Genomic DNA, 12,608 nt, shown 5'->3' on the forward strand with positions numbered 1-12,608 from the left:
TCAGGTTACCCTGAAGCCTGCTTTCCACTCCATGACATCACCCTTCTCCCTGCCCAAGTGCATTTCCATCAGCAATGGGAAATGCCATCAGTCATTTCAGTCCTGGAAAAGCTGGATAGTTAATCTGTTCTCTTGCCTTTTATTGGGCCAACACAATTCTGATCCACATTTTCAAGCCCATAGGTCTTGTGTCACAGTGATTGACAGATTGCTTTAATAAATGTGCTTCACCACATACCTGACTTGTTTGCCTTCATTTGTCTGACCTCTCCGTCTCCATAGACACAACTGTCCCCACGAGCTTATTGCATGATCTGTAACTAGCAAAGGCCCATTGCTCTCCCAGAAGCAATCCTCAAAACAGGAAGCACCTGGGTGTTCTCTATTTATGGGGCAGGTGGAGAAGAAACAGAGTCAGTGGCTGCTGTAAGTGAAAATACAGAATTAACCAGCACCCAGGTTTATGGTGGGAGTGTGTTTTATTAATCAAGAAAATACATTACTTTCCCATGGTGCTTATACACCTTTCAACTTGCATCTACAAAATCAGAGACACTGTCTACCATTTACAGCAAGGGAAGAAAAAAAAATCTCTTATGTAAAGTTAAAATACTAAGATCAGGTTTAAATAAATCTCATTTTTGAATTCTGGGGATTATTTCAACCAAAGTAAAGGTATATTGTAAACGCAGTGCAAAGGTGATGCGAGGGGTGGGGTTGCCAATGTAACTTGCAGTTTATCAAGGTAAGACAAGACAAACAAACTGGAGCTAGGGAGGCTGAGCTTTAGCTTATCATAAATTGTAGTCATGTGATGCCAAACTCTTGCTAATGCTTAGACTAGACTAAGGCTTTTACATGGCCTTTCATGCTCCTAGAACCTCAAGGCATTTTATCATCAAGAGGACCCCAGACTCATGGCTGGCGTACAACATGGGCCATCAAATAGAATAGTCTATTTCACCTATACAACTCATGTTTAAACACTTTTTTAATTAATTGGGTATAATAAATTACTGTTTTCACAGAAAATAAGGTCTTCGTTGCTGAGCTGCTTGAAAGCATTCTTGCTATACTTAATGACCATTTACATAGCAACATAACACTTTACACAATGGAGAATACCACCCAATTCTCTTCTCCAAAGAGGTTACAGTCTAAGGCCCCAATCCCCCAAGGAGCTCTTTTCCTTATTCTAATAAAGTTCCGTTTTCAGTATTTTAAAAAATGACTCAGTAATTCTTTATCATGGTCATATGTCAACACTGACTGCTTGATTTATGCTGCCCACTAATCTCCCTTCTCTAGAATTTATTTTAACACTCCCAAACTTTAAACAGCTTCCAACAGACACCTTTATGAAAAAGCCAGCCTGCCACGAAAGTATGCCACATCCTTGATTGCATATTTGGTCCCCCTTATCCACTGCTGCAATACAAATAAATTGGAGAAAGCTAAATGGGAAGGTTAAAAAGGAGAAATGGGATGATATTTGGGAAAGAAAAATATTGACTGAAGATAGGGGAGTAACAGGAGATCTGATAAAAGGTGGAATAATCTTCCAAAGAACGTGAAAGAAGCTCCATTATTCAGATTGGACAAAGCACTGGAACTGGAGATAACAATTCCGTAGAAATGAATCACAGTAAGTTTAATCTAATTGATTTCCCCACCCCTCCCCAGTTGTCTGTCAAACAGATAAACCAGTTCTTTGGTGTGTGCTGTTCTAATGTGACAACACTAATTCAGAGAGAAGACAGTGCCTGGATTTGGGGAATGTAGCATCACATAAAAGGTAAACAGACCTCTTCCTTCCACTCCCACCATATTAGAAGCAAAGCCTCACAATTAGCATCACTGAGATTTGTGCAAGTAAATATTTACAGAATCAGGCTCTAGCCAACTCACCATTAAAAACCCTGTGTCCATACCAAGAAAAAAAAAAGTTAGCAATGCAAACTCTGGTTTCTTAGCATGAATGACTCATGTTGAGTCATCTCTGCTTAGGCCAGATAATGGTTCCTCAAACTATATAATGAGTTAAGCTTCACAAATAGAAGGCGCAACCTTCATAGTTGAGCAGAAGGGCTGAAGTGAATCAAATGGGGGTTTGTTGGCTGTAACACCAGATATACAGAAGCTTGTCTGTTTTGAACATTCACTACAGCTGAGCGTTGGGTATTCTTCCCACAACACTGGTCACCTGCTGAGAGTCTGAATTGAATTAGGTTACATTATAATTGGATTTTCCTAAGGCACTGCATTAGCATTTTCCATGATCTCACCCTTATTAGCCAAATCATTAATCAGGAGTTGTCTGCTAGTTAAATTATCTGCTGCTACAGTGTCTGTAAGCCAGCTTCATACCCATGCAGAGATAGCAGCTTCAATGGACACTTGGGCTTTTATGCCACAGATTTCTAAAAAATTGTGAAAAAATAGTTATTCTCCAGAGAATGGTTAATTTAGGATTTTGGTCATGTCCCTCTTGGTCTGCGTGACCAAAAAGGGCAGGATTTGTCTCCTTGAATGCAAAAAACAAAGCGGTTGGAGGAATTAATTTAATTGCAGAGAAATCCTTTCCCAGGGATTGTTTTCCATTGGGTCTGAATTCAAATGCTGAAAACATTTAATCCGGGAAGGTTATCATTTTAATGCAGAAGTCTTCGTACATTAATGGGAATAAAAATGGATTGTTATTAATGTGGGAATTATCCTGCATATGGCTGTGAGGGCTGGTAGGTCCACTTGAAAACTCTGCCTTGGTACAATTTAGGAAAGTGTGGTGTGAAATTAGACTCACACTAAGAAATGTCTACTGATTTAGCAAGAACATCCATTAGACTTTTCATGTGACCTAATGTTTAAGGCACAAGACTTACCCCTATGTAAGGCAGAGCCAACAGACTGTGGCAGAATCCCTACAAGAACTGTCCTACTAAATATATGAAGGGAAAGAGCAGTAATACTGTGAGCAGATTACATCATGCAGTATTTGCCAAACATCTGTCATGCTGATTTCCTATAAAGTTTCATGGTTTAAATAGAACTATTCTATCTAAAATGTAATTGTGTTCTCAAATTAAAGGTCGGACAATTATGCTTAGCATTATTAATTACTAAAATCCTCTATAAGTAGAAACTTGTTTTCACGATCAGTATAAATCAGTGGAATATTTCCATTAATATTCCATTTACACATATATATGCACAAACACAGAATTATGATCATATCCTTTGCAGGCTTGAGGCCCAAGCTTTCTGCTATAGAAATAAATGGAAGAATTGGCCATAACTTAAATGGGAGCAGGTTCAGTGTCTACCATGGAAAATTGAACATATGACACAATTAGTTATTATGCAAATGTTGTTAAAAAGTAGGGTTGCCATTTTCATCAACCTATTATTAATAATAATCATGTTTATTACAGAAGTGCACTAAAAATGCGGCTCCTTCCTACTAGGCACTGTATAAACACAGAGTAGCAGACAGCCGCTTCTCTGAAGAGCTATCATTCCAATAAATATATATATGCAGCGAAATGAGTGCAGAATTCAAAATGGCACAACAAATAATTTTCAGAAATTAAATAAAATGGATTGTGATTCTTACACAAGATCACAATATTAATGTGCTTAAACATTTTATATTCAAATCGGATGCAGCATCCTCTTAATCCACAGCAGTAGTTAAATGTTGTATCATAAGATGTTTCTATAGATCCCTGTAGCCAGTATGTGCAGCATCTTCCACAAAAGGAAGAGAAGGGAGTGGTGTTTCCCCAGATAATTTAACCAGTTCTTGAAGATCACATCTGTGAAGGATCTATCTGTGTCTCCATCATCACTCCCACCGTCATCCCCACGGGGATTTCACCAGGTACAAATAACATGCACTGGAGACATAAGGAGTTATAGGCAAAAAACAATGAACAATAAAGTTACAAGGAAACATCAGGCTAGCTCCCAGTCTTTCACAGTATGGGAGCATGTGTAATTCATCTGCACTTCTCTAGGTCGTATGCTTTCAGTGATGGACTTCTTTCTCTGAGGAAGTATCTGCAAGTAAATGAATACAAAATGTTTTAAAATTAAAAATATTAACCCACTTGTGATTAATTTCCCTTTTTCTTACTTGATTTTTTCCTTGAAGAATTGAAGTTCCATATAATCAAAAGCTTACAGTCCCCACAAGTATACAATAAACCAAAAGAGAAACAAGATGGGTTAGGAATGCCATTATTTTAAACAGTGGTCAGTGGTTACCATCTCATAGTCAATTGTAACCTCTCTCAAATACCAGCTGCAAAAGTATATGTTAGGACCTATATGCCACAGCCTTGCACCTAGTGTAGTCTTTTACACTTCTGCAAAGTGGGAATAAAATGTGTCAATTCTCATTCGGCAGAGGTTTACGTCCACTTTGCAGAAGCGTAAAAGACTACACAAGGTACAAGGCAGTGACAAATCTAGTAGTATTAACTCTTAGCACATCAGTGGTTCAAGCATATGTCTATGATAGTAACGCAAATGAGAGTGGACAAAATGTCACCACAGAAAGGAAAATACATGATTGCCACTATAAACACATACATCCTTTCTGAGGAAGTTTCAGCAGAAGTTCCTGAAATGTTGTAACATGTTGCTAGGAAGACCGTGAAAAAGCATGCAGTACATCACTTACAAGCAAATAATTAAAACAACAATAGGAAATACTTCCAAGAGTATTCTGCATTCTGACTATATCAGAGGGAATAATGTACTGCTCCAACATGTTACATCTGTCGTTTACTTCTGAAATTTACAGTACTAATGACATCCAAATGCAGTTAGTCCTGTACTCAGAAGCCAATCACAAAACCTACCAGCCCTTTGGTTCCCAATTGAGGGAAGAATTTGGATGAACATGCTGAGAAGAGGAAATTAAATCCAAAGGTCCATATCTGTGGCAGGAGATGAAGAGATAACATTGCTGGAATGCCAGGTTTTCATAATAGAACTTTGTCTGTAACATCTACAGCTAGAAGCCAATTTATCACAGAGACATAAAGTGAGTGATGAGTATAAGATGGATACCAATTAGATGATGAATATTTCTCCATTTGTGAAGGTATATATGTAGTGTCTATTCAGCTGACATGCCACGTGGGTTACACATCCTCACACCTGGAAGGATCACCTCACCTTTGATCATAGTACTATTACAATGGCACACCCACACAATTAGAAATAGCAGCAGAATTAACAGCGCAATCAATGACTCATGGTAAGTTTCTGAAAAAGGTCTATTTAGGCCTAATTCTACATTGTCTAGAAGGTAGACTGCTGTGCTGGCCTGGGGCCTCCTCACACCTGACAATGCAAGATCAAGACCAGAGAGATATTTTCTTCCCTTATTTTTTCTTACTGCGGACATTTGCCTAAACATACAGTCCTGTGGCTAGATTCTGATCTCAGTTACACTGATGTAAATCAGTGTTACTCCAAATCTGTATTTGTACAGAGAGCTGAATCCCAAGGCATAACATTGTAGCATCAGCACTGACTGTTATAGAAATGAATGTGTCACAAGAAGGAATGATAATTTCAGGTAAGAAGCAAGCAGTAGGACTGATTCTCCATGGCCCGGGGTCTTTTGTAGTCATTTACACCCATTCAAATGAACGGAAAACCCTACCAAATCGGAATGGTAGCATTTTACACCTATTTTGCACAGGTATAAATAACTATACAAGGTACAAGGCAATGTGGAGTTCAGTCTACTGTTTTCATGTTAATATCCTCAGTAATAAAAAAGGAAAGGGTAAAAAACCAAGATAATGTTATAAGCAGAATTATTTCTAAAAAAAGATTTTTCAAAGGTGCCTGTCAAGTGTCAGTATCTGTAACTTTTTAAAACGTTATTGAAAAAATTACAGTGGGAGAGCTAGATTCTCTGTACTTCATGCAGAACTGAGGTGGTGATGGCCTCAATCCACCTTTGGTCTATCCAGATCCTAATAACTGTTGGGGACCACTTCAGTTCCTGCCATAAATTAGAAAAGCAAAGAGGTGTCCCCCAAAAGGGACAGTCCAGCAGTTGAGAATCAGCCAAGTGCAAGGGCATTCCAGGTATGTTCCCTCCACAGATGGTCAGGGATGGGGTGATATTCAGCTGCCACAATTTAAGAATTACCTTTTAAACAAGAAGAATCCCTTGATAAACTGGTTAATTTGGCTTTCTGGCTGCTTTGCAGCAGTGCAAAGCAATTGGCATCGGAGTCTAAATCTGGCCCACAGTAGTTTGCGTTTCAAAAATGCACTGCAGTGAAAACAGACAAAGGGAACTGGGCCCTCACTTAAGCACGAATAGCGTATTTTTGATAGACTCAAGTAATAAACACAGTACTTTCAAAGTTGTTGCATCTACATTAGTGAACAAATACCATGGAACTAATTTTGCATCTCCTTCAGATAATGTATGAGAAAGAAGGAATTTCCCCATGGCAAATGAATGCTTCATGAAACCAGCAGGAAAGAATCTAATTAATTAACATCTGTGTATTGACAGTACCAGTATTACCACTGCCATATGAACTCACAATGTAAACCAGAGAAAACCACGTTACCATAAAATGCCTTGATATCTTCCCAATGTCTTCAATCTAATTTAATATTAGCTTATCAATGCATCTGAAGCTATTTAAAATAGCTGGGACCATTTATTGACAGCAAAAGCAGGAAATGAGTACATACTGGAACATCCTATTGCGGAGGTGGGCTGTTAGCGTTTAAAGCCATACTACTGTTGAAATTTCATCTCATATTTTCTCAGCGGTCATCTCCAACTGGTATTCAGCTGAAACAATATGGCATTTTCTATGATCTTAAGTTGAAGGTGGATTTTGAAACCAAAATTAGAAAATGAAAACTTCTGCTGTTTCAGGGAACAGAAATTGTAGGTCATCCTGAGTGTGTTGATGGTTTGCATTATAGTGGGAGAAAGGATTATTTGAGCATAATTTCTAAAAATATTTGAAAGAGCTAAACATGGGGTAAATTGTCAAATTCTTAGTTTCCCATGTGAAGACCAGCTCATGAATACATCCTAGTTTGCTGAAAAAGCTTCAAGCTTTATAAAGGCCAACTTTGAAATACTTGTGCAGTTTCAAATATGCATGTGTGTAAACACACCTTGGGCCCATCAATAATTTCCCATCAAAACTGTTTTCAGCACTTTCCATGGAAAGTGTTGAGTTTTCAGGTTTTCATTTTTTCTCTGAAAAGTTGTAATTTTCAACAGAAAAAAAATCCATTCTCCCACCAGCTCTAATTATAATATTAGTTGCAGAAGAATGTGTATGTTAAAGGCAAAATTGGCTCCTGAGAATGAGAGGTGGCACTACACTAGGGGTACCTGGACACATCTTGCCTCTAGAGATGTGCAGGTGTCCTGCCACATTTGTGAAATGGTTCCACAGGCTGAGCTCTGCTTACCCCATCTTGGCCTACTTAGCAGCATTAGCTAACCACTCCCATTCTTCCCAGGATCTTGCAACTAAATCAGTACTGCCTGTTGAGCAGGGAGTTAGATGAGGAAGGACAGTTTTATCCTCTTCCTGTGCAGTAAGTCAGGCATCATTTGACCCCAAATTAAAATATATAATGAATATATAAACATTAGAACTAAGAGCTCCAGTACTTAGATCAGGGGTTTTGAAGGGATAAGTGTGCTTCTTGAATATATCTACTGGGGGACCACTAGTTATTTCTGCCAAAATCAAAACAAACCCAAGATGCATCTTGGGAGCAAAAGAGACAACACATGCCAGCAGCAAGGACATGTGAGCTCCGAGCAATAAAACCTCTTTTCCAGAGAAATCTTTATGAAAAGAGGGTTCAGGGAAAGTCTCCAAAACCATTTTTTTTCCAAATCATCTTTTCAATTTTGCACAATTAGATGAGGAAAAAAGCCAGCCCCACCTGCTAAATAAACTGAATTAAGTACACTTGCTGGAATTCTTTATCCTTTGCCCCTAAAGCAAATAAAAACAAATTCCAAGAACACTGAGTGCTATAGCACATAAAGTAGGTTTAGGAACTGGTGCCCCACAAGGGAAGCATGAACATGAGAGCAAGGCTAGATTGCAAGAAAGTGAGGAAAGCCTCAGACTTGAGATCTAGCAAAAATCCAGGCACAAAGTAAAAGAGGAGGGACCAGGTTCAGCCCTGCAGAAAGCAGGTGCAGCTCCATTAGAGTCAAGCCACTGCTATGCTTGCAGGCCCTTGTTCTCATGGGAGACTTCAATCACCCTGATATCAGCTGGGAGAGCAATACAGCGGTGCACAGACAATCCAAGAAGTTTTTGGAAAGTGTAGGGGACAATTTCCTGGTGCAAGTGCTGGAGGAACCAACTAAGGGCAGAGCTCCTCTTGACCTGCTGCTCACAAACCGGGAAGAATTAGTAGGGGAAGCAAAAGTGGAGGGGAACCTGGGAGGCAGTGACCATGAGATGGCCGACTTCAGGATCCTGACACAAGGAAGAAAGGAGAGCCGCAGAATACGGACCCTGGACTTCAGAAAAGCAGACTTTGACTCCCTCAGGGAACTGATGAGCAGGATCCCCTGGGAGAATAACAAGAGGGGGAAATGAGTTCGGGAGAGCTGGCTGTATTTTAAAGAATCCTTATTGAGGTTACAGGAACAAACCATCCCGATGTGTAGAAAGAATAGTAAATATGGCAGGCGACCAGCTTGGCTTAACAGTGAAATCCTTGCTGACCTTAAACACAAAAAATAAGCTTACAAGAAGTGGAAGATTGGACAAATGACCAGGGAGGAGTATAAAAATATTGCTCAGGCATCCAGGAGTGAAATCAGGAAGGCCAAATCACACCTGGAGTTGCAGCTAGCAAGAGATGTTAAGAGTAACAAGAAGGGTTTCTTCAGGTATGTTAGCAACAAGAAGAAAGTCAAGGAAAGTGTGGGTCCCTTACTGAATAAGGGAGGCAACCTAGTGACAGAGGATGTGGAAAAAGCTAATGTACTCAATGATTTTTTTGCCTCTGTCTTCACGAACAAGGTCAGCTCCCAGACTACTGCACTGGGCAGCACAGCATGGGGAGGAGGTGACCAGCCCTCTGTGGAGAAAGAAGTGATTCGGGACTATTTAGAAAAGCTGGCTGAGCACAAGTCCATGAGGCCAGATGCGCTGCATCCGAGAGTGCTAAAGGAGTTGGTGGATGCGATTGCAGAGCCATTGGCCATTATCTTTGAAAACTCATGGCAATCGTGGGAAGTACTGGACGACTGGAAAAAGGCTAATGTAGTACCCATCTTTAAAAAAGGGGAGGAGGAGGATCTGGGAACTACAGACCAGTCAGCCTCACCTCAATCCCTGAAAAAATCATGGAGCAGGTCCTCAAGGAATCAATTCTGAAACACTTAGAGGAGAGGAAAGTGATCAGGAACAGTCAGCATGGATTCACCAAGGGCAACTGATGCCTGACTAATCTAATTGCCTTCTATGATGAGATAACTGGCTCTGTGGATGAGGGGAAAGCAGTGGACGTGTTATTCCTTGACTTTAGCAAAGTTTTGATACGGTCTCCCACAGTATTCTTGCCAACAAGTTAAAGCAGTATGGGCTGGATGAATGGACTATAAGGTGGATGAAAACTGGCTAGATCGTCAGGCTCAACGGGTAGTGATCAATGGCTTCATGTCTAGTTGGCAGCCGGTATCAAGTGGAGTGCCCCAAGGGTCGGTCCTGGGGCTGGTTTTGTTCAGTATCTTCATTAATGATCTGGAGGATGGCGTAGACTGCATCCTCAGCAAGTCTGCAGATGACACTAAACTGGGAGGAGTGGTAGATATGCTGCAGGGTAGAGATAGGATACAGAGGGACCTAGACAAATTCGAGGATTGGGTCAAAAGAAATCTGATGAGGTTCAACAAAGACAAGTGCAGAGTCCTGCACTTAGGACGGAAGAATCCCATGCACTGCTACAGACTAGGGACCGAAGGGCTAGGCAGCAATTCTGCAGAAAAGGACCTAGGGGTTACAGTGGACGAGAAGCTGGATATAAGTCAACAGTGTGCCCTTATTGCCAAGAAGGCTAACGGCATTTTGGGCTGTATAAGTAGGGGCACTGCCAGCAGATCGAGGGACATGATCGTTCCCCTCTATTTGACATTGGTGAGGCCTCATCTGGAGTACTGTGTCCAGTTTTGAGGCCCCCCACTACAAGAAGGATGTGGAAAAACTGGAAAGCGTCCAGCGGAGGGCAACAAAAATGATTAGGGGACTGGAACACATGACTTATGAGGAGGGGCTGAGGGACCTGGGATTGTTTAGTCTGCAGAAGAAAAGAATGAGGGGAGATTTGATAGCTGCTTTCAACTACCTGAAAGGGAGTTCCAAGGTGATGGATCTAGACTGTTCTCAGTGGTAGCAGATGACAGAACAAGAGGTAATGGTCTGAAGTTGCAGTGGGGGAGGTTTAGGTTGGATATTAGGAAAAAACGTTTTCACTAGGAGGGTGGTGAATCACTGGAACGCGTTACCTAGGGAGGTGGTGGAATCTCCTTCCTTTGAAGTTTTTAAGGTCAGGCTTGATAAAGCCCTGGCTGGGATGATTTAGTTGGGGATTGGACTAGATGACCTCCTGAGGTCCCTTCCAACCCTGATATTCTATGATTCTACGAATATTGTGTGTTGTTTCTGCTCCCTTCCATCTCCCCTGCACACTGTCCTTCCCTGTACTCAAAGCTGTCCCCTCCTCCACCTTTATATATTGCCCTTTTCCCTCTTTCAACCAACTAATTTATTTCCCTTCCAGTTTTTCCCCATCTATGGCATCTGCATTATCAGGAGGAGAAAGATGCACAGGCCTAAAGAGGAGGTAAGTTGCAGAGCAGGCCAGCTCTCTCTTCCTACCCATACTCCCAGTACCCATCCTTTCCACTTTCGTCTAGTCACCCTGCTTTTCTTACTCTGCTCTGGAGACTGGCTTTTGGATCAGAGGCTCTTATTAAACGGTCTCTTGCTGGCAGCCTGATCTCGTATTGCCCACTTTCTGGGCAAAGGCTGCTAAAGGCATGTCTCTGCAGGCACAGAACACAGCACACAAAAGAGGAAGAGCTGTGCTCTTTTTTATTTATGCCCACATTTATTTATGCCCTCAGACAAAATGAGCTGCACTAAGGCGTTTTAATAAGATACAATGTGTACCTTTATGGCTATGAATGGGAAGAAAATCTTACGGTCTTAGAACCAATAAACATGAGTGCAGCCCACACCTTTCCACTTGCAACTAGCTGTTTTAATACTCCTGGATTCAGTTTGGATCCCACTGGTAAGACCCTTGGAGGTTAATCACGTAGGTTCCTGTGGACATAGAGCATGTTTCCTCCCAAAGGGCACATGCATGGCCGCATGACTTTACCCTGGGGTACAGCCTGATGTTTCTTACCAGACCACTAGCAGCAATAAGGGGTGCCTTTAAGAAATGCTACCCTGCAAATGTGCAAGGGCTTGGAATACACTGAGTCATTAAACACACCATAAAAGGGGAAACACATTTAATGTACATTTTTAAAATTAGGCTTCAAGTGGTTAAATTGTTCCCATAGCCTGCAGCTAGAGGCAGCCTATGCGGTCTCCTGGCTCCTAACCTTTTCTGGAGGATACATTTTTCCTAACCTCTAGGGGCCTATTAAAACAATTTCTGGGTGAGTGACTATTTGTTAATATCTAAGTTAAATTCCCTAAAGCTACAGACACAATTTTATAAAGTAACTGGACTGTTCAGTATTAAGTAGACTGAAGTAAAAAAAATACAAACTGACCATACATGGTTACACATAAATACGCCTTATAAACGCACAGTCACTGTTTTGGAAATCTGCAGCACTCTAGTCCAGATCAAATTTTCATGAGACAAGTGAAGTCCTTTGAATAACTGAGGGTGGAGATAATCAGGTATGCTGCTGCAGACTTCAAAATCTGCATTCAGGTTCTCCCAACTAAGTTCAGCTTTCTAAGGCTGACGACAGCTCTCCCAATCATGGCCAGCCAGCTTGGGGCTGCTCTGGGGACAACTGGCTAGACAAGACAGCTTCATGCACTGAAGCTCTTAAGCATTTAAGGACTAAGGCATATGCAGCCAGCCAACCAACTTCCTCCAGGCCAGCTGGCTCAGTAGGACCAAGCTTTATGTACTGAAGTCCTTAAGGACTGCAGAGCATACAGATGGACTGACAGCTTACCCAAAACCAACTAGTTCAGCAGACTGCAGTAGCATTAAGGAGAAACAGGCACTTTACAGTATTGCCAAATCCCACTTATGTGAAACACCTTGTTATGTGAAACTGTTGGGGAATACAATCTGATTAAATAAACAGGACGTTAACGATAAGTGAGGTTCAATAATCAAAGCTCTGTCTGTTTGTAAATCCCCAACCATAAAGTCATATTTCACTGCTGTAATCTCTGCAGAAATTTGAAATACAACTTACACTGGGGCTGTTGTGCTTTTTAAAATGCCACTGCCTTTAGTGTTACAACTCAGGTTTAGCAACAAAAAAAGTAAGACTTTCTAGTTAAACAGAGATGTGAACATTGTTT

The 12,608-nt window shown here is 41.0% G+C and overlaps 1 protein-coding gene across 1 annotated transcript in view; it reads right to left on the minus strand.

The window, feature by feature from the left end:
- Positions 1 to 3,794: 3,794 nt before the first annotated feature.
- The window catches only part of TNIP3 (TNFAIP3 interacting protein 3), a 65,651-nt gene continuing 56,837 nt past the window's right edge, over positions 3,795 to 12,608 (minus strand). Inside the window, exon 13 of the mRNA XM_074950021.1 lies at positions 3,795 to 4,059. Coding sequence (XP_074806122.1) covers positions 4,028 to 4,059 — 32 coding nt within the window. The 3' untranslated portion in view covers positions 3,795 to 4,027. The remainder of the gene's footprint in view (positions 4,060 to 12,608) is intronic.

Source organism: Natator depressus, chromosome 4 (assembly GCF_965152275.1).
Source record: "Natator depressus isolate rNatDep1 chromosome 4, rNatDep2.hap1, whole genome shotgun sequence".
NCBI lineage: Eukaryota > Metazoa > Chordata > Testudines > Cheloniidae > Natator > Natator depressus.